This window comes from Akebia trifoliata, chromosome 11, assembly GCF_017979445.1.
Source record: "Akebia trifoliata isolate Shusen 1 chromosome 11, ASM1797944v1, whole genome shotgun sequence".
In the NCBI taxonomy this organism is placed as follows: Eukaryota; Viridiplantae; Streptophyta; class Magnoliopsida; order Ranunculales; family Lardizabalaceae; genus Akebia; species Akebia trifoliata.
Genome location: NC_141385.1, coordinates 8382131 through 8407856, shown reverse-complemented (window position 1 = coordinate 8407856; position 25726 = coordinate 8382131). Strand labels below are relative to the sequence as shown.

The 25726-nt window shown below is 37.7% G+C and overlaps 1 protein-coding gene across 9 annotated transcripts; it reads right to left on the bottom strand.

Moving 5' to 3' along the window:
* LOC147390727 (membrane protein of ER body-like protein) lies at positions 1 to 24277 on the bottom strand. Of its 9 annotated transcripts, none has more exons than XM_086457382.1 (11): positions 23922 to 24275; positions 22626 to 22775; positions 20658 to 21296; positions 19562 to 19648; positions 18163 to 18393; positions 16294 to 16482; positions 15339 to 15521; positions 4798 to 4974; positions 2591 to 2806; positions 1784 to 1845; positions 1 to 710 (listed from the first exon to the last, which is right to left on the bottom strand). In XM_086457382.1, the coding sequence occupies exons 1-11, from the start codon at positions 24133 to 24135 to the stop codon at positions 243 to 245; spliced, it is 2616 nt and encodes an 871-aa protein (XP_086313508.1). In that variant the 5' UTR covers positions 24136 to 24275; the 3' UTR covers positions 1 to 242. The 9 variants fall into 9 exon arrangements, with proteins under 9 accessions (XP_086313508.1, XP_086313507.1, XP_086313506.1 ...); XM_086457381.1 differs by having other exon boundaries at positions 15339 to 15539; positions 16300 to 16482; XM_086457380.1 differs by having other exon boundaries at positions 15339 to 15539; positions 23922 to 24272.
* Between the last annotated feature and the right edge of the window lie 1449 nt (positions 24278 to 25726).

Below are 25726 nucleotides of genomic sequence, written 5' to 3'. Positions count from 1 at the left end.
TAATATTTATAAGAAAATTGTATTTATTTCCACACTGATCAAAATGTTCGTACGAAATATTTCCATTTCCAAACTGATCAAAACAGAAACAGAAATAGAAACCGAAACCAAATCCAGTACCTTACAGTAACGAAAATTAGAAAAGTTTCAAAATGCAGGAAAAAATTAAGCAAACCATGGTCACTTCATCGAATTCAGCTCGATGTGATACTGTACTAGCTGCTAGGCCCATACTGTCTCCATCAATAAGATGCCCAGGCTGGCTTATTTGATACTAATAGAGACGGAGGTGCCAGGACAGCTGAACTTTGTTCGGACAAACCTAGCTTCTCAAGGAGCTTAATGATCAGCACACCTACCATGTAAGAAAGACCTGAGGACGCCACCCCAGTGCTTAAAAAGTAGAGTATGGTTTTGATGTAAGACTTTGGCGGCTTACGAACGTAGACCTTGCCAATAGCAAGTAGAACAATACATATGAGAGAAGCTGCTGCAACGGCCATCAGTTTGTATTCTTTGTTGTTGCTCTTATGGAATGAGAAGCCATATGTGACAGGTGGCACTAATCCAAATACCAGGTATGATAGCACGGCAATTGTTGCGTGCAGATGGAAATTCGTTCTGTGTCCCAGGACTTCTTGGTAGTGATCAACTTTTGAATTTTGATCTGTGGCTCCTCCATGTTGTTGTTCGTTTTTCAGATCCCTAAGCTACAAGGTACAAGTCAAATATGCAAACAATTATGGCTCATTAGAAATTAATACGAACAAATATCTCAAGTACAATTGAATCAGAACCCAGAAAATGAAGATCGAGATCATAGAAACAACCAATGTCAGAAAATGAAGAACATCGTGGTATGTACTATTGATATTCTTGGATGCAGTGGGGCTTGGACCCATAGCTCAGTGGTTGACATATTGCAATGCAACTTCTGAGGTCGTGGATTCAAGTCCGCTTTACCCACTGAGGGAAAAAAAAGTTGGATGTGGACAGAATTGATTTCCAATATGCAAAGACCCTTGTCAACAAGTGCCATTTAATTTCACTTATGGATTTACTAAATATCAGATCACTAGAGTTTGTGCACAGGCATCCTCTTTGGGGTTAAGGGGGTAAAAGGAGAAAAATAATAAAGTTGGAGGAGTATTATTAAATAATGGAGTAAAGTTGGAGAGATATTATTAAGGAAGGGGGGAGAAGAGGAAAAACAATAAAGTTGGAGGGGTTATATTAGAAAAAATGGTAGAAGAAGAAAGAGAATGAAGTTAGGGTATTTTGGAAAGTTGAAGAGAAAAGGCAAAACCTGTCCTCGAGATACGTAATTTATATTATAAATCTTGAGATAGAAAGTGGGGCCTACCGTTGTGTTTTATTATATAGATAGTTTCCTTTTTTTTTTTTTAATGAGCAAACTAAGCTATAACCAGTAAAACATCATTTTTTTTTTTAATAAAGTTATAACGCAGCAAGCAATTCACGTGCAAATAAATTCAATAAAAGTGATAATTCAAAACTTAATATGTTTGGTGCACTCCACATCTGCACCAATTTTTGTCAAAATATGAGTATGGCATGAAACATGCATGCATGCATGTATGGTATGTATGTATGTGTTATTTGTACTTATCTGGTATGATGCAAGTATCTGAACAAAAATTTGGTAAGACGGTGGGTCCTACTAATATATGAAGGTTAAATTATTAATTTGAAGTTACTGCATATCTACTTATATCCATGATTATGACTGTAAAGAAAAAATTGTCATGTAAAAATTACTCACGCCATGAGCAATTATGAAAAGTCCACCGACCAGATTCGACAATCCCAAAGCTACTATATTCACTGCAGCAAAGGCATAAAATGAGAATCTTAAGTAATATGCATTATATTACCTAAACCAAAATTAGTTGAAACTTGAAAGAACAATAAGCTTCAACAAAATCAAATTACTTCATTAATCATAAGAAACACCCGTGCACTAACATAAAAGGAGGAATCCTTGCAATTAAACTGCAACACATAATGAAGAGGAAAACTTTCCATTGAAGTTGAAAATTTAAGTAGCACTCGCAAAAGATTATCTAAAACCTCAAATCCCAACCTTAGCTCATAATCTCATTCTCTATCTCTTTCACAAATCTACTATTGGATCATCTTTGCATAGAAAATAGTTTCTATAATGGAGTACTTGAGAGAGACTTCAAAATCAATCCAAGAAACCTTCTGAAGATGATATGAAGAGATGAAGATACGCAAACTATTTTTTTAGTTTGTTTTGTTAAATAGGAATTTTTGTAAGTTGTAACCTACTACTATCATAATAGCTACTTCATATGTATAACAAATTGTTTGAGTTCTTTAACTGGAATCCTTTATGGTTCAGCTTGAGAGTATTGTAGTTCAGTGTTCCTTCCGTTTTTCTATTTTTCTGTTGTATTGTAAGTAGGCCTCCTCGATCTTCTTTCTTTGTTTTTTAATAAAGCTTTTACCTATCAATTATTATTTTATTTTATTTTTTGGAATAAATCGAATTATAGATAAAACAAAGTGAATTAGTGATGGATAAAAATATGTTTCAAACACTTACTTGTGCTAGCATCACCACCAGCTGCAGATGAAACAACACCCAGACTTGTAATTGACTCAATCAAACCTCCATACACAATGCTTTTTAAAATATCCAATTCATGGAATCTTCTAGATCCATCCACATTTTGTTCATCCTCAAGAGGTTCAGTTACACCATCTGTCAATGTCCCGGATGCAGGTGAAGGTCCTGGCATATCTAGCATAACATCATTCGCTGCATATCATATCAAGAGAGAAATTAGATTATATTAAGGAATGTGATGAGAATGGAAAATAAGTTCCATTGATCACCTAACCAACTTAAATACAACTGTTAAAAGTTAAATTTAACTGAAAAATAAGAGTTAAGAGCATAGTAACAAAAAACGAGTCTTGCATCTCTGACGATTAAAAAACACAATTTATTCATTTGAGACAAAAAAAAAAAAGCCGTTTTATACCCACTTTTTTTTTTCACGAGACAAAAAATTAAACAAATTCTTGTTTTTTCAATGTGGGAATTGATATATAATAAAATTTGGTGACTCATAAATGTAAAAATATGGGATTTGATGATAATAACTTGATTATATATATATATATATATTTTCATAACTTTTAAAATATTTTTTATCTTATATTTTTATCATTTTTTCCCATTTTCAACATTTTTTCCAAAGTTTTCCCTTGCCGTTTTAAACCCGTACTCCAACTTTGTGACTATGGTTAAGGGACCACAAAAACATAAGCCCCATTGAAGGAGCTGAAGTTCTTGAAATAGATTACTATCAAACATAGATAATTGCAAGGTCATCACATGCATCAATTGTCACACAAAACAGCTAGCTTTGTTATGAGTTCATTGTGCTTTGATTGTTAAAAGAAACATAGACTCGGCAATGTAAATCCTAATATGCTATAAATAAATGGGTGTCTAAGATCTCGTGTTTCTCAAATACTGGCAAGAAGATTCTCCGTGGAATTTAACGTGGCAAGTTATCATTCTAATGTGAGTTAGCAAAAATCACAGTAGGAGGATACTTGAATAAGAGAGGTATTCTCTCATGCCACCCACACAACCAATAACATAAGACACACAGAAAGGGGTATGGTGCACATGAAGAGAAACTCATGTGCATGTAAGGCTAGAGCTAGGTTGGGTCAGATGACAGAATTAGCACAAAATAATAAGAGAAAAGGATGTATCTATAGTAAAGGTAATTATAAATATGATAATGAAGGTGAAAACGAAAAAAGAAAGGTTATTATACAGATAAGGGGGAAATTCCAGCTTGCACCAAACCTAAGGGGGAAATTCCACCCAAGCCAGCACAAGGTTCAGTTAGACCCAAGTTGAAATGTTACATAACCCTACTAATCGTGGTGGAATAAAATGCACCTTTTGAATAGAATAACATTAGCAACCAAGGTTTAAAATGTCATTTCTGAGGAATGTTTCACCAAAGTGAAATATTTCAAAATTTTGAATTTTCCTAAACATTCGTAAAAAATCAATATCTTAAGCTAGCTGGCATCTGCATAAAATCAATATTTTAATGACAAATAATATTTTAAAAAATTAGATTATAAAATGACTCTTATAACTATTTATTTTAAGTAAAGCGCGTATTTTCACGTTGATTCACACTATTAAACACCAATATGTAGTGAAAATATTAGGTTAGATACAATTAAAGTATGTTTAATCTTTCAACTTTCAATAAGGTATCAAATAGTGACTGGTGTATCTGTAAATCTGATGACTACATGATAGTGACTAATCTTAATTAAATGTGTGGAAAAAAATGAAGCAATAGAAAGAGGAAAAAAACATGATTCTTACTGAAGAATAACTAAAACGTACCCAACCAGAGGAATATTAGAAATGTTTACAACAGGGAAAAATGGGTATTTGTGGGACATAATGAAGCTATCAGATGTACTTTTATAGAAATGTTTACAACAATTCTCATCCATTTTAGAACTTTTGTCTTGCATTATAGGAGGATGTCATGAATGCTTGTAGGACTTAATGGATATCTCCAATTACGTCCTCCAACATGAACAAAAAATTTTGACAAATGTCAGGTAAACTTAACTTTGCAAGGCTCCAAATTGATAAAATTTGACAGAATTACCCAAGAATTGGCTAATTTTAATAATATGACACGAATTGCTTTTCAAAAAAATCTGCACGACATAATTATCAAGAATCATATTTCATACCTGTACCAATATTTTCTGGTAAACCGTCCAAATCTTTTCCATCTCGACTGCCTTGAGGCAACAAAGGTTCATGTATTGATGAAATCGGAACATAAGGTTCAGAATTATCTTCTTGTTTTCTAGTGTTGTTGGACTTCACCAACTCATCTTTCTGGTTCTCTTGCGATACATCATTCTCTGCATTAGCACAAGTAAACCACACCCGGCCTATTATTGAAAATATAGTGCATAAGAAATGCATAGACATTATGAAGACATAATCAACATAATAACTAAAACCAATTCATGTTTACCCGAAGAGAGTGCAAAAGGAAGCATGGACTTGTAAATAATTATTCTAGAAGTATAGGGTCATCATAAAAAGGGAAAAACATAGAAAAGGAAAAAGTGTTTCAGTTTCAAGACTGGGGAAGAATAGGAAAAAGGATTTTGAGGAGCACAGAATTTATCATACAACCTTTCACTACTCCATAGTGTCTATAATGTGCCAGGAAATGTCAAACTACAACTGCCCATGTGGCTTTGTGAGTGATTAAGCATATTCACATGTTGCAGATCTTATTTACATAATCAAAGGCGCAAGTTAGCAAGAGTTGCAATAAAAATATAACAGGGACCAATAAGAAGGAAGGAGAGAGAAAAAAGAAGAAGTAAGAAGAGCAGAAATAAAGGTAGAAATGAATAAAATTTACAAGAGGAATCCCAAAGATGACTAAGCCAACAGTTGAAATTAATCGGGGCATATTATCTGGTAAAACTGTAGATTTCCAATTCGAATCGAGATTTTCTCGTGTATCTCATCACATACCTTTATCAGTCCTTTTGCTTTCACTTTCATGACTGGCTTCAGGGTCAACATCATGAGTTCCTACATTAAGCACAGCTCCTCATACGGATGCATTGATTTGTATCCTAAGATATCTGAAAGGTACTCCGAGTTGTGGTCTTCTTACAAGTGTAATGGACATCTAAGGGTGGAAGGATAATGTGATGTAGGCCAGGTTAGATTTCCATCTAATAGGTGGTCAACTACTGATTACTGTATGTTTGTTGGATGTAATCTTTTTTATGTGGAAGAATTAGAAGCAGAGCATGGTAGCAAGATCCAAGTATTGAAGCTGAGTATAAAGAGCTAATTGGGTTGAGGCATGTAACAACCCCAACCACAGGCACGTGCACTCAGCGTAGGAAATCTCCAAGATTTTCTATAATCTTCTACTATAGATATCTATTAGATTAGTTTCTAAATAACATCCCTCTAATCAAGGAAAGTAGGTAGCTTGTTTTGATTTGTTTCTTACGATTAGGTTATTTGGAATTATTGTGTAGGACTTGTTTCTATAAATTGGGAGACCATTGAATGAGAAAATATAAGAATTTCATCCCAATCAGAATTTAGGAGGCTGGTTTCCTCGAATTAGCCAAAGTGTTCCATTTTTTCTCTTCCTTCTCCCTATTTTCTTCCTTAAAATTGCAAGTACTGTTACAAGTGGTATCAAAGCCACTCATCCTTGGACTGCTTCTTCACCCAATTTTTTTTCCTCTGGTTTATGATCAAGACATGCTTGCAAATGGCATCACGTAATACAAACGGAGATTCCCTCGAGAAGAACATGAGGGAACTGATCGATTAACAACAAGCATTCAATGCTTTCAAACAACAGTTTGTCTCTATGGAATCCCAACAACAGAGTCGTTTTGAGGTCGTGGAAAAACAGCAACAGACATTGGCAAAATCTATTCATCGATTGGAGGAAATCCACCACAATGGAAACGTTGGGGGCGAATCCCAAAAGTCCTTTGATGGGGTCCCATTCTGCCAGCATATGCGAGGATCATGTGATCACACAGTCCTCACAAGGACCATCTGTTGAGCCCGATACTATTCCACTAGCACAAGGAGTCACGCTACATCCAATACGCTTGGATTTTCCCTGATTTGTACAAGGCAGAACGATTTCTCAAATATCATGAGGTCCCTTCTGATCAACATATTTCCATGGCATCACTCCATCTTGAAAATGACGCGATGCAGTAGTATCAATGGACACGGAAGAATCTCGGAATTCGTCCATGGACAGCTTTCAGGGAGGCTCTTCTAGCTCGTTTTGGCCCCACTGAATTTGAGGATCATTCTGGTGATCTCACCAAGCTTCGACAAATGGGTTCCAGCTGAGGAACTCATCCGAAATTAAAAACCTGGTCCCTAATACGGAATCTGATTTAGAGTCAGAATTCCGGATCTTCACTGGCATGAGCCTAAGGAGTTAGGTATAGCTAATTATTCCGTTTGTTCTTTCTAAGTATAATGCCTTAACAGAAAAACAGAAAAGAGAAAGCAAGAAGGCACGAGAGTCGACGAAAAATATGTACATTTATATATTTACATTAGGATTACATATGGAGTTACAAAAACATGCTAAAAAAAAAAAAAAAAAAAAAAAAAAAAAAAAGAAAAGAAAAACTATTCGTCCTCTACAATCGCTACCACGGCATCTTCGGGGGCTTGAATGTCCACTGGTGCAACTGGGGCTTCGAGAATCGGCTCGGGAGCAGCCATTGGTGTGGCTTCCGGGGTCACCTCCGGCCTTTTTGCAGCGGCCTCGGCTTTCCTTAGCTTCGCCTTCAGCTTATTATAAGCCGTCTCCCAGGCCTCCTCTGAAGAATCCAGCTGGGCTTGGAGGGAGTTGAGCTGATCCTGGAGTGCTCTCTCCTGCTCTACCTCCTTCGCCTTCACCAGTTCTTCTAGGGAAGAGATCTTCCCCTCCGCCAGAGCTAGCTTGTCTTTATTCTGCTCCAGCTCGGATAGTGCGCTATCCAAGCTTGATTGGAGTTTCTGGGAATTGGCCGCAGCCGCATCCCTTTCAGCCTGTAGCTGATGGAGGCGACCTTCCGTGGACCTAAGGCTGTCCACGAAAGCATCGCGGGATTCCACGAGCTTGGCCACGGCGTGTTGCACCTGATAAGGAGAAGAAAAGAGTTTAGATGGAGGGATTAACCAGATATTATTCGAACCAAGGAAAATAAAAGGCTAGGATGAAAGCTCACCACCGCCAAAGCTCGGAACGCTTCGTTCGAGAATTTTGCCGAATCACCGGCAAAACTCTTGCGGACTTTCTCCACGTCCCGCGGAAGCGCGGAAGCATCGAAGATTGCCCTTGCTATGGTCGGGTCGGACAATGCCGAATCTTTGTCCGACACCGGCCTGCCCCTGATGGTGGGTTGGACTACCCAGGGAGAAGGAGGCGCGACCCCCCTCTGCACCGATCCAGCCGAGGATGCCTGTGATGGCTCGGCCGGATGGCAGGCCTCCTCCGGAACTTGAGGAGGGGGCAGTTGGAGCACTGGGGCTGGGGAACGGGGCCCCCTCCTCAACCTCTTTAGAAGAGGTTGATGGTCTTCCTCTTCTTCCTCCTCAGGATCGGCATGTCTTACCCCGGGAGTTACAGTTGGTATTGCTGGGGGAACCACAGCAACTTCCTCCTCCTCGGAGTCGGAGGCGAGGACCGGTGGAGGACGTTTAGATTGCAGGGCCATTTCTGCTGGGCGGATTGACGGAGGTAGAAAGGCCGTGACTTGATTGTACAAGTCGGGGTTGGAGAAGAGGTGGGTGATCACCACGGAGTCTCCCGGGAACCTGTCTTTGGCCGGGCCTGCATAAGTCGGACGACACATATTCAGTCTCTGGGCAAGAGAATAGAAAAGAACAAGAGGAGAAACACTTAGTTGCACTCACCGTGGGTGTTGAAGAAGGAATAGGCCAGGGAGGGAAGCTCGTCACCTTGGGCGTTCTCCCACTGACCGGACAACTGTATGGGGAATAAAAACCACTCCTTGTCCGAGTCAGGTAACTCGACCAAGGAAGGCTTCCCTCTCCTCTTCGATAGATAGAAGAAGCCCGGCCTATTCGGGCACTTCTTCAGAACGAATTGGGCCCGGATATCCCAGAGCCCTAGCTGGAGGCCGTCCTCCAGCCTACTGTTCATGTGCTCGAAGGCACTAATAAGTCGGAAGAAATTTCCGCTCATTTGGCCGGGAGCTCTCCGGTAAAAATTCAGAACCTCCCGAGTCAGCCTACTCAGAGGGACTCGGAGGCCTGCTCTAAATTGCCCCCAGTATACCACCGTGGTACCTGAAGGGCCTTCCCTGAGCTGTGTGGCCTCATCCACGTAGGACAGGCCTACATTGGCTGGGACACCGAATGTGTCCCTCACCATCTCTAATGGGGGACAGGCAGGGGAATAAGATTTCCCCCTGGCCATGGAGGAGGACTAGAAAAGGAGTAAGAAGAGAAGCTAGAGGAGAGGGGTTGCCTTGACTCTATTACCTTTTCCTTTGCCCTCTTCCTTGAGAATGATCAGAGACCTCTCGCTGAGCAGCTGACGACCGGAAGGCGCAACAAAGGCAGGGCAAGGGCACAGCAGACGCGCGAGCAGAGAAAATGGGGCAGAGTAACGGCAAGGAACGCGAAAGTGAGTAAAAATGGGGAATGGGCGAGATATATATAGGCAAAATAGGCCTCGAGATGTGTGCCCAAGATCAACGGATGGGGTTTCTCAGATGGGTTATGATGGGGTATTAAATAACGCTGAGAAACCCGATATGACCGTTCGCCCCATTGCACGCGAATCGAGCCATTCCCCGGGCGCCACGTGTACACCACGCAATAATTGCGCCGTTTAAACCAACAGACAGGACGCGAACTGCGATGATAGCCCAACCGACCGCCGCCCTCGAAAAGTGAAAAGGCTAAGTAACGATTCGCCATAAAGATACCATTAATCTTAGCTAAGACCCTATAAGAGGCACCCACGTGTCAGTTTTCCTAATTAATTATTAGTATTCCCGAGTACCCGATCATGCTGCCCGAGCCCTCGGGAGGGGGTATTGTGGGGGGAAATTCTTGAGCACCGACACGTGGCTCGGATAAAGGGCCAAGGATAATGATTTTGAGGTCGGACAAACCACGACTCTTGTTCGGTTTATTAACTCCGACGAATGCATGTATTCCAAGCTCGGAGCTATGCCATCAGCTCGTAGGTCGGTATGACAGGTCTGACAGATAAGCCTGCAATAGACAGTCAGTTCTAACCACCCACGTCATGTCAGACCAACTCTGACTTTCTCAGAAGCGATAGGGCAGTTGCAACAACTCCTGCAGCTGACATGTCAGGGAGTAAGCTAACTACCTCAAGTCACCTCAAGGGGTGGCGCAGAAAACGATCAAGTTGAACGCCTATATAAGGAAGAAAACTATGAGTAAAAGAGGTTCGAATGCTCCTTCTCTAAAAACACACTACACTGATCAATTTTGCTAACTTGATCGTCGGAGTGGGCTGTTTTGCAGGTCCCCCCGAGCTTAAAGAGAAGGAAAGTGTAGAGCCATTTCGTGCATCTACAGTTCCCTTCGTGAATATCAAGCAGCTTTTAAACTTCTCTCCAATCACACACCAAGAGTTTCTCAACCACTCTTAGTAAGTTGTTTCATTAGCGAATTGAAGGACGACATTTGTTTGGATGTCAAAAGTCGACGGCCAATGACACTAGTCGAGATCATTGCCTTAGCTCGTTTGTATGATGAAAAGCTTTGACTTACTCGCAAGCATAACAGCTCAAACTTCACCCGACCAAACCCCTTCTTGTCTCCAACCAGAAACCTTCTCTAAAACCGACGTCATCCAATTTTAAACACTTGACAGTGGTGGAGATGCATGAACAGCGAAAACGTGGCCTTTTCTATAATTGCAACGAGAAGTTTGCTCCCGACCATTGTTGCAAGGCCTAACAGTTCTTATTGATGGATGGCTTTGATCCCAAGGATGATGATGAGTCTCTATTGGATGATGAGGTTACCGATGACCCCACTCCTCCACCAGACATTCTAGAACCTAAGATATGACTTCATGCTTTAGTCGGGGACGCAAACACCCCAAACCATGCATGTTACAGGCCTCTAAAAGCGTCAACCTATCAAGATCTTAACTGATAGTGGAAGTACTCACAACTTCCTTCATGCACGGGTGGCTCAATGACTTGGATATGACCGTGACATAGAAGCCAATCTCCACGTCATGGAAGCCAATGGTGAGAAGTTGAAAAGTCAAGGTCTCTGCAAGAACATCCAGGTTTCAATCCAATAACATGCTTTTTCTACTGACGTTTATCTCTAGTCCTTCAGCGAATGTGACATGGTGAGATCTCCACGTCATGGAAGCCAATGGTGAGAAGTTGAAAAGTCAAGGTCTCTGCAAGAACATCCAGGTTTCAATCTAGCAACATGTTTTTTCTACTGATGTTTATCTCCTGTCCTTCGGCGGATGTGACATGGTTCTTGGAGACCAATGGCTTCGGACGCTAGGACCTATTCTTTGAGACTTTTAAGACTTTGAGAAATTAAGGATGTGTTTCCATGTTGGTTCTACCAAAGTCACGTTAACTGGTGAGACTAATCCAATAGTAACGGTCTCTAATCCAATCCACAATACTGAAATCATTGAAGGGAGGTGCCCCAGGAGCTTTTCTACATATGTTGTTCTCTACTACCATTTCCAATGACTACCCAGTACCTTCAGATTTGTCCGTTGTCTTGAAAAAATTTGGTGACATCTTCAATGATCCAACTGGCTTACCCCCATCTCGCTCTCACGATCATTGGATTCCCCTCTTTCCAAGTAGCAAGCCACCAAATGTTTGTCCATATCGATACCCACATTTTCAAAAAAGAGAAATTGAAAAGGTCATCCAAGAACTTGTTATTACCGAAGTCATTTAGCCTAGTTGCAGCTCATATTCTTCATCAATCCTACTTGTCCGTAAGAAAGACATCTCTTGGCATATGCACGTCGACTGCAGCAATCTAAACAACATCACAGTCAAGGACTGTGTCCCCATCCCTGTCATTGATGAGCTACTTGATGAACTCCATGGTTCAGTTTACTTTACTAAGTTGGACTTGAGATTGGGCTATCATCAAATACGCATGGCTACAGATGAAATCCCTAAAACGGTGTTCTGCACTCATGAAGGACACTACGAATTCCTTGTCATGCCATTTGGACTATCAAACGCCCCATCTACTTTTTAAACACCTCACGAACAACATTTTCAAGCAATACCTCCTCATCTTTGTTTTGGTTTTCTTTGACAACATTTTGATATACAGCAAAATTTGAACTAACCACCTCAATCACATCACAGTGGTGCTTACAATCCTTCAGACCAATGCCTTATTCATCAAATGCTCTAAATGTCACTTCAGTGCTACTACTATAGAGTACCAGGCCACATCATCTACAATAATGGTGTCGCAGCTGACCCCAAAAGATTGAGGCTATGGTGTCATGGCCCACTCCCAATTTCTATGAAAGCTCTCTGAGGCTTTTTGGGCCATGGTGGATATTATCGCAAATTCATTCGGCGTTATGGATTAATTTGTGCACCCTTGACTGCATTATTAAAAAAGGATTCCTTTGCATGGAACCAACCGGCCGACGCTACCTTTCAAGCTCTCAAATAGGCAATGGGCTCTACAACAGTTTTAGCCCTCCCTAATTTCACCAAGCCATTTGACATCGAAAGTGATGCATATGATGTGGGTATTGGGACTGTTCTAATGCAATCCGGCCATCCCTTAGCCTTCTTTACTAAGGCTCTTACTGGTTGTACCAAAGGTCTTTCTACCTATGAAAAAGAGATGCTTGCGATTATCGAAACAATTGACAAATGGCATCCTTATTTGTTGGGGGACCATTTCCATATCTTGACCAATCATAGAAGCTTGAAATACTTAATGGGTCAACATGTTTCTACTCGGGCTCAACACAAATGGGTTGCCAAGCTCATTGGCTATGATTACAAAATTGTCTTCAAGCATGGAGTTGAAAACAAGGTTGATGATGCTCTTTCAAGATGGACTTCTAATCCTACTCTTGCTTCTACATCTCAACCAATTCCCACTTGGCTTGACTTTGTTATCTGAGAACCTATTTCAGATCCAACACTTGTCAAAATCATGGACCAACTCCAAGTCAACCCGACCCCTATTCCTCATTTCTCCATCACCAATGATCGGCTCCGCTACAAACATCGCATTGTCATCAATGCAGATTCCCCTCATAAAAGTGCTATCCTATAACATGTTCATGATAGCCCCGACGCCAGGTATTCAAGCTTCCTCGAGACTTACAAATGGGTCAAACATGTTTTTTATTAGAAAGGCATGAAACATGATGTTAAACTATACATTGCAGCCTGCGACATTTGCTAACGAAATAGGTCTGAATCCCTAGCCACCCTTGGGTTGCTTCAACCATTACCCATTCCCCAACATATTTGGATAGAAATATCTATGGACTTTATTGAAGGTCTTCCTCCATCTCATGGAAAAAATTTTATCTTTGTGGCGGCTGATCGGCTTTCCAAAGCCACACATTTTATTCCCCTTTATCACCCCTTTTCGACTATAACTATTGTTGTTGCCTTTAATGAACATGTTTTGAAGTTACATGGAATGCCATTGTCTATTATTTGCGATCAGATGTGATATTTACTAGTAACTTTTGGCAAGAATTTTTTCACTTACAAGGAACCGATGTTTTGATGAGCACAGTGTACCACCCACAAACCAAACAAGTGAATAGATGCCTCGAGATTTATTTGCGTTGCTTCACTAGTCAGAGTCCTAAGCAATGCGTAAAATGGCTCCCTTGAGCAGAATGGTGGTACAACACCACCTACCATGAGTCGACACGTCTAACACCATGTGAGGCAATGTTTGGTCAACGCCTCCCACTATAGAGATGTATTTTCCTGGAACAGCCCACATTCAAAGTGTGGAAGTTGGCTTATTGAATCGCAATCATACCTTGTCCTACCCACGGACAATTTGTCTCTAGCTTAGAATTGGTTCAAACTTTATGCCGATAAACACAAAACTGAACAGGAATTTCTCATTGGTAATGAAGTCTTCCTCCTCTTACAACCTTACCGTCAACATTCGGTTTTTAACCACACTTGCTCCAAACTAGCTCCCAGATTTTATGGCCCTTACAAGATTATGGATTGGATTGGCTTTGTGGCTTACCGTTTGGATTTGCCACCCTCTTCCAAAATCCACAACGTTTTCCATGTTTCTCAACTAAAGAAGAAGTTGGGTACATCAACCACAACCCATCATATTCTACCAACTTTCGTGGATGGAGGAGTTTTGAGCAAAGCCCCTAAGGCGATCCTCAACAGTCAGATGATCAAGCATAACAATGCAGCTTTTATAGAGGTTTGGATTAAATGGTTGGATCAACCAATTGAAGAGACTAAGGGGGAATTATGGTCATTCATCACGGACCGTTTCCCAGACTTTGAGCCTTGAGGACAAGGCTATTTTCCGAATAGGGATAGGGTGTAATAACCCCAACCACAAGCACGTGCACTCAACGTAGGAAATCTCCAAGATTTTCTATAATCTTCTATAGATATCTATTTGGTTAGTTTCTGAATAACATCCATGTAATCAAGGAAAGTAGTTAGGTTGTTTTGATTTATTTCTTACGATTAGGTTATTTTGAATTGTTGAGTAAGACTCTTGTTTCTATAAATTGAGAAACCACTGAATGAGAAAATATAAGAATTTCATCCTCGAATTAGCCAAAGTGTTCCATTTTTTCCCCTCTTTCTCCCTATTTTCTTCATTAAAGTTGCAGGTACTGTTACAAGGCACTAGAGCGGTCAAATCAGGTCCCCTTCAAATTGGTTATTGATGATGTCTATACTACACCTTGAGTTTACATTAAGTGGGGGTGGTTTTGAGAATCTGCCTTTTTATAACTAAGTAGTGGCATGTTGGTACTTGTTTAGGGAGTGATAAAAGAGATATAGAGCAGGGACGGTTTTCATATTTTATTTTGACCTCTCTCCTTATTCTCATACTATTAGTTGGTCTTGTGTTCTAAATCACAGCTCCTTCATTTACTTCTACAATAAGAACACTCATAACTCATTATATCACAAAAAGAACCATTCATGATAATATTTACAAGATGAATATTGTTCCACCCATACTGACACTCTGTAAATCTGATGCAACTACATGATAGCAATGCTAATGTGGGTCAAACGTATGGAAGAAAATGAAGCTACACAGAACAACGGTTCTTACTGAAGAATAACTAAAAGATACGCACCTAGAGGAACAATTTTTAATTAGTATGCCCTTAAAGTGTTGTCTAGGAACCTCCAATACATATGTATTGGAAAAAATGGGGATAGAAGTGTTTACAACAGGTCTCATCTGTGTTAGAGCTTTGGTCTTGACCTATAGGAGGACATAACTGGTATTTGTAGGAGATAATGGTGATTTCCCATTATGTCATCTTACTGAATAGTAAAATTCATCAAAATGGTAGAGGCGAACTTAGTTCGCAAGGTTTTAAATCAATTGATGGAGTTCCCCAAAAATTGAATAATTTTAATAAGATGACCTTCACTGCTTGGGAATTTTTATTGCATGACATCATTCCTGAATTATATCGAGAATCATTTCATACCTGCACCACTATATTTGGGTGAACCTTCGAAATCTTTTTCAAAGACAACTTCTCTATCTTGAAGTGGCAAAACCTCATGTTCTGATGAATTCAGAAAATCTCTCTTGCCTTTTGAAGCTTCCCATTCAGATTTATCTTGTTGCTTTCCAGTGTAGGAATTCACCAACTTTGCCTTATCGTTATCTTGCAATACATCAATCTCTGCATAAGCACAAGTAAACCGCATCCAGCCTACTATTAAAAATATAGCATAAGAAATGAATATGCATTAAGAAGATATAATCGACATAATAACTAAACCCGACGACATAATGACTAAACCCAATTGAAGTTTAACCGAAGAGAGTGCATGAAAGGAAGTATGAATACAAAATGCATTGGGTAGATTTCAGTAAGATTCAGTCATTTATTGCAATGAACTTGTGAGATAGTTATTCAGAAGTATAGGATAATCATAAATGGAAAAGAAAAAAAAAAATGAAGAAAGTGTTTCAGTTTCAAGATTGGGAAGAGGCACTGGGGCGTAACCCATTTGGTCAGGTTCATTTCAAGTTAGGCATTAAGGATATAATGCAGTCCACATTGTGGATGAGTGTTACAATAATTTTTAATCAATCTTCATCTATGTATGGCCCTTTTTCACCAAGGAACCTCCAAAGTCATACCAATGAAGCAAAATGGGGATAGAAGTGTTCACAACACTTTTCATCCGTTTTAGAGCTTTGGTCTTGAATTTTAGGAGGATGTAAAGAGAATTTGTAGGACATAATGGATATTGCCTAACAAGTCCTCCTACATGAACTGAAATTTTTTTAAAATGTTAAAGGTAATGTTAACTTTGCAATGTTCTTTGCTGATGAAATTCAACAAAATTCCCCTATAATTGGCTGATGTTAATAACATGACCTTAACTGCAAGACCTTATTCCTGAATTATTTAGAATTTTATTTCAAACCTGCACCATTATATTTTGGAGAACCTTCCAAATCTTTTACAACGCCAGCTAATCCATCTTGAGGCAATAAAGCTTCATCTTCAATATCTTTCTCATCTTTCAGATGTTCCCTATTAGAATTATCTTCTTTTTTTCCAGTGTTGGAATTCACCAACTCAAGCTTAGGATTATCTTGCAATGAGCCATTCCCTGCATAAGCAGAAGTAAATCTCATTCAGCCTATTATTAAAAATCAAGTTAATAAGATATGAGTATAGATTATGGAGACATAATCTGCATAATAACTAAATCCGATTCGATTTTACCCGAAGCAAGTGCGAGAGTAAAGGATAATTACAACTCAAGAAAGGAAAAAGTGTTCAGTTTCAAGTTTGGATAGAAAAGGATAAAGGATTTTAGGGAGCATAGCATTTATCATACAACCTTTCACCACTCCATAGTGCCTATAATGTATCACTAAATGTCAAATTACTATATCTGTGCGCGTGCTAACTTTAGCACCCCACATGCTAAATTACCCCTAACAAGTATTAAAACTACCAATACATTGGTGCCATGACCAGCTAGTGTACAATATTTTATACCCTATTTTATTCTCCCCAAAGCTTTGTTAGGCAATTAAGCTTATTGACATATAGAAGATCTTAGGCTCAGGTTAGCAAGATCTAGAACAAAAATTATAACAGGAAATAATAGGATGAAGAGGAGAGAACAACAAAGAACAGAAACAAAGGCAATAATTCTAAGAATAGAATGCAATGTCTGCATGTGGAAGCACAAAATCACTGAGCTGAAAATTAAGATTCATCAAGCATGTGATCTTGTATTGCCTGTTCAAATCGAGACTTTCTCGTGAATATCATTACATACTTTTATCAATCCTTTTACTTTCACCTTCATGCCTGGCTTCAGTGTCGATATGAGTTTTTACACAAAGTGCAACTCTTCCTATAGAGAATTGATTCATATCCTAAGATATTTGAAAGGTACTCCGATTCATGATCTTATTACAAGTGTAATGGGTAAGATTTACATCTTAGGTTGTCTACTACTGATTGTTAGAGGTAACATTTTTCACATGAAAGTGTAACAAGCAGAGTGGTAGACAGATCAAGTGTTGAGGATGAATGATAATTGAGTGTTGAGAACTAATTTGGTTGAGGCACTTGGGTGTAATAACTTGGATCAGGTTCCCTTCAAGTAGGGCATTTATGATATCTATCTTCCACTGAGGGGGAATGCTAAAATAATGTTTAATCCGATGTTATTTACATATGGTTTTAGTGTACATTACGTAGGTGTAGTTTTGGTATTCTTTTTTTATGAATTGTAGCGACATGTTGGTAATTTGTTAGGAGTAATTACGTAAAAGAGAGAGAGAGAGAGGGGATGGTTTCCAGTTTTGTTTTTTCCTCTCTCCTGATTTTCTCCTTGCATTCATCCTCTTCTTTGATCTTTGGTTCTAGACCACAATTCTTTCATTAGCTTCTACAATAAGAATGCTCATAACTCATTATATCACAAAAAAGAAACCTTTCATTGTAACATATACAAGATGAACAATGTTCCATCCCTACTAACAAGTTTTTGAAGGACCAAGAATTTGAGTAGAGAAATTTAAAACTGATTGCCAGAAAGTAGACATAAAAATAAATCCAATTGCATCATTGATTTTTATAGATGAATTGACTGATGATCTTAAATTTGCTTGTTTAGGGCAAAATGGGAATAACGGTGTCCCTAATTTTGTTTTTCTCTTTCACCCAAAAAATTAATATAGACAAATATATCTTTTGTAAATACATCATTGATCTGTTAGTTCTGATGCAACTACATCCTTCCAGAATTATTGAGAATCATATTTCATACCTACACCATTGTTTTTAGATGAACCCTCCAAATCTTTTTCAAAGCCAGCTCGTCCATCTTGAGGTGATAAAGCTTCATGTTCTGATGAAATCAAAGCACCTTCATTGGCTTTCAAAGTATCCAATTTAGTAATATCTTCTTGCTTTTCGGTATTGGAATCCACCAACTCATTCGTATGGTTACCTTGCAATACATCATGCACTGCATAATCACAAGTAAACACCATCCATCCTATTATTGAAAATATGTGCACAAGAAATGAATATAAAATATGAAGACATAATCGAAATAATAACTAAAGCCAATTCAAGTTTACCCAAAAAGAGTGCAAAAGGAAGTTTGAATACAAAAAGCATCAGGAAGACTTCAGTAAGACTTCAAGCATTTATTGCAATGAACTTTTGTAACATGGGAAAAAGTTTCAATCATTTTGAAACTTCTAGCCCATATAGGACAAATGGTTGTCAAAGGAGCTTCTAACACCAACTTTTGCTTATAACACACCATTCTAACACATGTAGCTGAAACTTCAGATGTTTTGAGCTGGATTTGTTTAATATGCAATCATATGTGGACACGGATTGAGGTTGGATTTATTATGCTGGCCAATAAATGTTCATCCCTACAGAATATTCAGAATTAAGGGGAAAAAAAATTGAACATACCATTTCTTAGATTATGAATTGATCAACATGCTCATATGAGGGAACAGTGACCTTGAGTGTAACCACATTACTTGGATAAAAAATTTAACTTACTAAAATTTGTATTTACAAAATATGAATTTTGAATGGCAGTTTGTGATGAAAAGCATACTGAGAACATATCAGATAACTTAATTAATAGAAATTCAGGTCATGATCTTCCCTCCTCCTAGTTATCCCTACTTGTTCAAATCAAGTAACAAACACTCGTGATAAGTAACAATCAAATCCAGATTAAAAATATTATAGAAGTCCCAATAATTATCAGAGTTGGACAAAGGTCCAACAAACAAGTTGGTTCTACATTATTATCAGGTTTAGAGCCTTCACTTTTATAAAAAATTTAGAAATAATTTCTAAATGAGATACAATCCATTTATTTCAGTAATTTGTCATACAACAGAACACAACAGCTACTGAATCCAATCAGGAAACAAAAATAATGCTTGATTTATATAAGTCAACATTTATTTAAGAACATTAGTCCTCTAGGGGAAGAAACCAGTACTTATCATCTGAACATTGCTTGTAGTAGAAAATTTCAGTGCAAGGGGTAAGATTTCAGCTCTTGCTGCAAGTTACAGCTGTTACAAGCACTATGTAAGAGAGTATAAAATTGCGTTCCATGCCTACAAATTCTGTGTTCAAATTAATTCAAAATTTTAAGAATTACATACAATATATTACTGGCTTACCTGCACTATTCCCATCAGGTATCTGCAGAGGACTTGGTAAGGTTGCACCACCTCTACTTCCGAAAATCCATAATATAAAACCAGACACTGTTGAATTCAATAGAGGAGTAAATTGTGGTATCCATTATGAGAGAGATGACAAGCTAATTAATTGTGAAAAAGTTAAGCTATGAACAAATCTAATTACCAAGCCACGTCAAGCTCCTGCATGTTTACCTTAAAGTAAAATAAATTCATGGACTTGGACAAAAAACTACTTAAGAAAATTGAACAATTGGTTAGGTACTCAAGTTTTTGACTTCACTCACCAACAAAAAACAGAGATTTTGAGTGCATGAGTAACTGACACTTGTGTCATCATAGAAACTTGGTAGTGTCGCTACATAAATGAGGAATTAATTATTTATCAGGGGTGATCTAATCTTTAGTTCCTAACATATTTTTGACTTATTTACCTTGAATGCTCCCTTACATTTTTTTTTTTTTTTCTTTTTTAAATAGCATAGGCCATGGTACACGATCAGCACATGCAACCGCACAATAGCATCTGCAGTCGCATATCATCCAAAACAAATTCTTTTTTTTTAACTAAAAATAGAAAAAAGACTTTATTTTCAATTTCATTGTAATTTATTAAATTTGAAGGTTTAACAAGTTTTTAAAGAATGCATAAACTCAAAAAAATAATAATAATAATAATTTGAAATCTTGCTTCTTGAATTTTACAAAAATGTTTCAATCTTATTTTTTTTTAATGGGTAAGCTGGGCTTGAACCCACAACCTCATAGTTGTTTTGCAATGTGCCAATCTTACTTTTTGTGCCTTGAACATTATTTTCTCAAGTTTTTGATGTAGATGAAGTTCGTCCCCATACACTACTGTTAAATGAATTCAAATACCCATTTCATATTCAATAGAATAGCAACCATTTATCCGGCATGCTAGTAAATTGGCCCACAGGAAATTTATTTCATCATATGAAAAGATTTTTCTCAAAATTAGAACAGAGTTCCAAGAACAAATTAACACAGAGATACAAAACAATATGGTTGTGAACAGAGAGTACTTTTTCATAGTTGTTGACCAGAGTCATACCTGTTTGACTGAAAAGGCTGCAGCATGATAAACATCTGAATATATCTGGTCCAGTGTCACGATCTTGATCCTCGGTTTCAACACCCCGTGGGCCACTCTCTGAACCAGATTCGATTATATTTTGACCTTGATCACTGGTTGGAAGTTCAGACTCAGAAGGAATATCATCTAGACCAACTTGAACTACTGAGTCATCAGTTTCACGCTTTATATCACCGTATTGAGTATTTGGATTTCTCCGTTTTCTTTTACGTAGAATTACTCTCTTTGTAATACGAGATTTACATTTAGGACAGTACAAATCATGTGTATCCTGCTCTTTCAATACCTTGTCAACATCCCATTCTACTATTACCTGTTTACTCTCTTTTGCTATCTCAGTATGTGCACTTTCAGTGATACCATCAGAACTTGTACTTCCATTTTCGATAGATTTCTCAGAAAGTAGAAGTTGCAAGCCAGATTGCCGTTCATCCTTCAGATTTTGACAAATTTGGTTGTTGTTTCCAGTGGTTAGGCTCCTTTGAGCGTTGGGGTCATTTATAGTAACAGATTCCCCGTTTCCTAACTTTTTTTCTGCAACGAAACCGTCAATAGGACTAAATTTCATCCCATCACTTCCATTACTGGATTCAGCACCTACATTCATGTAGCAAACAAGAATTTTGTTAGAGATGCTGTAAGTGTATAATCAGAATGGTATCCCGATAATCCATTCAGTAAACATTTAATAGCCCTCAATCCCATCTCCTCATATAATATTTTTTGGCACACAAACTACAAAATGATGAACGAAGTTGGGATTCGAAATTTTTTTGAAGATTTCATTGTGACGTTTAATTCGAGTGTCCACTTTGCAACTATAACATATGCATTTTTTCATTCCTTCAAGTTGGAGAATGGTATACATCCCACTTGAATTATACTTATTCAGATTATTGCCATAGGGTTTTCTCCTGGCTGAGACAATGCCCTGCGACCAGATTTTAAACAATGCTTATAATATATGTGCATTATGAGAACGAGAGATCAGTATGAATTTCTTTAAGGCATGTAAAGGAATACTACTTAACGGCTATAAAGTAACCACACAGAAAGGAAACTAGAGATTATGTTGTACACAAACAGCTTAAGTCAACTTTACATCCCAAACATGCTAAAGCCAGTATAAATAGAACAAACCTCTAGCCAAAGAAATATAGAGATGGAGATGGTGGAAACTTGGCAAGACATAAAACATAACATCTAAGGTTTCAATTTCTATAGATATTATTCCCATCTACATGCACTCGTAGAAATTTTGCACTCTCCTTCCCTATCAATTCTTTTCTTCCTATTCAATACAAGCTCATCATGTAGAGAATATCAATGCAAGAACAATAAAGAAAGAAAATAAAGCAAGATGCAATCACACACAAAACACAAAGATTTTACGTGGTTCCCTCAAGATTGAGGTATGTCCACGAATCACACTTCACACTAATTCCAGAAAATTTGCAGTTACAGATTACTCCCTTTCACCAAAAATAGAAATATATACCCTCAGGAAAAACCTAACTAGGGTTTTACATAATACCATTGAAATTACGAAACCCTTGGGAAAATTTTCCTTCTAGAAATCCACCCCCGAACCCCCACCTTCCAGGCAGGGGAACCACTGTTCCCCACCCCCTCCAAGTGAGATAAACGCTGAGCTCGACCGGCAACACACATAGCTTGATGAATAGTATCTCCTTAATGACCAATACCATCAAACTCCACAAACCATAACACATCAGATATCCAAAAAATAAAAAAGATGTACACAAACCTTACAGAAAGAATCCACATGAATGATAAAAAATTTTAGGTCCCAAAAAGAAGTTCTTATGGATATTCTTTTTTTTTTTTGTTTCTCGATTACTTACTGTGAGCTTTAATTACTACTGGTATCTTTGATTCTTTTGAAAATTTCTAGTATTGACTGACCTTTAATTTCTAGACCAAAACATGACCCCTGCTGAGTTAACGTTTTGATACTCATCGGCCCATGACAGTGTCCATTTGAATTCTGAATTTGATCAATTTCAGGACTTTCCATTCGGTAGGTCCAAGTGCAGTGGCGGCACTTCCATATTCCTTCAGTCAAAAAATTGCAAAAGTAATTGTATCTTCACTAAACACCAAATTTCCAGAATTAAACTTCTTGATTCAATGAATGAATACAGAAGCTTTGAATTTAGTCCAAGTGTTCTTACAAAGAACTATGCAAAACTATGTATATTTTCACGAACATTTCCACAAAGATGCATCAGAAGAGTTTGAAAACTACTTAAACAATAAAGATTACAAAATGGGTAAATTACCATTTCATGAGCTGATATGACGAAATTCTTTTCATGTTTTGGGAATTGAAATGAACAGTGAGCCAGAATGGAAATTTTGTAAAATGTTGATCACATTTTGGGAAATTTCTCTTAAAAAATTCATTTAATAGAGCTTTTTACTGCATCAAAAGCACAACATATAATAAAGTCATATGGCGACCGAGGCCATCCAGATAGCTGGAGATGGTAATCTAGTAGCCTTTGAAGTTAAGTTACTAACTACTTGATTGCTATAACACTCCAAAAGAAGTTTTAGAATTTCCATCACTATCAGAAACTTACACTACAAAGAATGCCTAAAAGAATAAAATCTACGCTGGTCAAAACTATGATTTGCAGCAATTATGTGCCCCCTTATGCATTAAACACAGTATTAAATGATAATTAAAAGAAAATCGAAAATTGGGGATCATTTCTGGAGTTTTAATTTGTCACTAAACTTACATCTTGGAGGACCATAACACCACAAATATGCATCATCAGAAGAGAGAGAGCTTTTATTTCTTCTCCATTTCTTGAGTTTTTTTTTTTTTTTTTTTCAGTGCGAGATCTCCAAAAGAATCAAAACAGATGAGAGGATAGTAACTAGTAAAAGAGATCAGATCACGAACTAAAATGCTTTTTAAAGTCTAAATTATTTAGCTTTTAGAAGAAAATAAATAAAAAAGCGGAACTTTTTTCTTTTTTTTTTTTTAATATAAGGGACCCTTCCGTGACTTCCGTCCCCTGCACTCTACAGTAAGAGTTGGTGTGGGGATGAGAATAGGACATGGGTTAAGGGTATTTTGGTCATTTTGGGTATTTCTTCTTCGTGTTTTTTTTTTTTCTCAAAAAAAGGAGAGAACATCGGCATCGTTAACATGAAGACTTAAAGAGAGAGCGAAAGAAAGAAAGTTACCATCTTTTGTGTCAAAGTAAATGCTGTTCTCAGCTTCGGAGATCTCTTTGGGCTGAATCTCATCAGCTATCAAATTTTCTTCTTCTGCGACTGTGAGCGAAACATTTCCGTTGTGATGCTTCTGCGCAAGAGAGACCCTTCGAGACTGTCTTCCTTTCAAACCCATCTCCTCCTCCTCCTCCTCTACCTCCACCTCACCATCTATTCTATCCATTTTTCTTCCTCAACAAGTGATGCCAAGCCACACACAGAGATGACAAATAACAAAGAGACTTGAAGTTGGAGGAGAAGAACTAGCTACTTCTGCCTCTGTTTTCCCATTAATAGTTCTGATAACGTGGACCCAACTAAATGATAGAAATAGTAATTTTTACTTTTTAAAAAACTTAAAAAAAAAAAAAAACAACAAATTCTAACAAACGAACAACAACTTAACGCACGGTGAGGTTAGGTGATGGAGCGGTCGATGTCTCATTCTCATTAATTCTGATGGTGCAACAAGAAAACGTGATCCTCGCTTTGCTTGTGTTGTACAAAGTTCGTCTTTATTATAAGACAATAATTAGAGAACTTTTATTGGCACCTCAACTTTTACTTATTACATCTCCGTTAAGATATATACACATATATAAAAAAGAACCATGATAATATGAAGCTCACCTCTAATAAATGCCCCCCAACACACTTATCACAGAATCGTAGACCATTTACCTTGGGATGCACAAAAAAAATATTTATAGTTCTGTGTCCAAAGCAAATGATTTATGATTATGTGATGGGGGTGTTTGTCATAAGGGAGCGTCATATTATCATGACTCAAAATTAAAAAGTTAAATTATCATTTCGTGAGTTGAGTATGGCAAAATTCTAATTCTAATATACTATTTTATTTTAATTCTCAAAATATGTTTTCTAGTGAGTTTGTACCTTTTATAATCAGAGATCTCTCTGATAAATTACTAGCGATCTCGTTGTTAAAATTATCAAGGGTATTTGAAGTTAACATTACCTACAATCTCATTAATAATTTTTCAATGAAACCATTGATTACAACCACTTCATATTGGCTAAGTTTAATTCAATGGATCGAATTTTTCATTCTTGATTGACCCATAGATTATCTTTATTTCTTATATTTAGACTGATATGTTTCATCAATTAGTAACTTTGAATCTAGGGAACTTAACCAATCAAATATATCAAGAAGGTCCTTTGTTTCTAAAATTTATTGGACATTACTCTTGGGTTCATAGTTAGTAATCCACATTTGATAGGATTTTCATGTTATTATTACTCCGAAACTTAAGTGTTCATCGCCTAATTGGAGTCTTCTATTTTATGTTCAAACTGATAAACCACTACATACCCTCTTAATATTATTTAGACGTTTCCTTGAAAATCATAGGATTTTTGTCTTATCAATTGAAAATTGTATCCCGAGCCCTTAGTCTGTAATCAAGCCCATCGTGGGTACTTGTCTCTAATGTTCATGTCATGAGTCCCTTGTTTTATGGCTTTTGAGTCTCACATTCCCTTTTCTTTCCAAACCCTATCCTAAACCCACCTATGAAAGTCCTCCTAAGTATCGTGCGAGAAGATCGAGAAAATAATTGAATATTATTGTAGACACCTTATTTTGCAATCGCTTGATTCGACAACTCATCTCCAATTATTGTGGATCCGTAATGATGAGTGCATAGCAATATACAATAATCGAAAGCTTAGGAAAGTTCATTCTCCTATTTTCTCAATCTCAATCAAATTCCTTCCCCATTCGTTTCCATATTCTTTATTTTCTCAAAATG

What these genes read in the sequence shown, in the direction of transcription:
- LOC147390727 (XM_086457380.1), bottom strand. Translation starts at nt 24,135, where the DNA reads ATGGATAGAATAGATGGTGAGGTGGAGGTAGAGGAGGAGGAGGAGGAG. An exon ending in TCCAAAATATAATGGTGCAG is followed by an intron (nt 15,540 to 16,293) that starts GTTTGAAATAAA and finishes GTGCTTATGCAG; the next exon opens with AGATTGATGTATTGCAAGAT. An exon ending in TTTTCATAATTGCTCATGGC is followed by an intron (nt 711 to 1,783) that starts GTGAGTAATTTT and finishes TGTACCTTGTAG; the next exon opens with CTTAGGGATCTGAAAAACGA.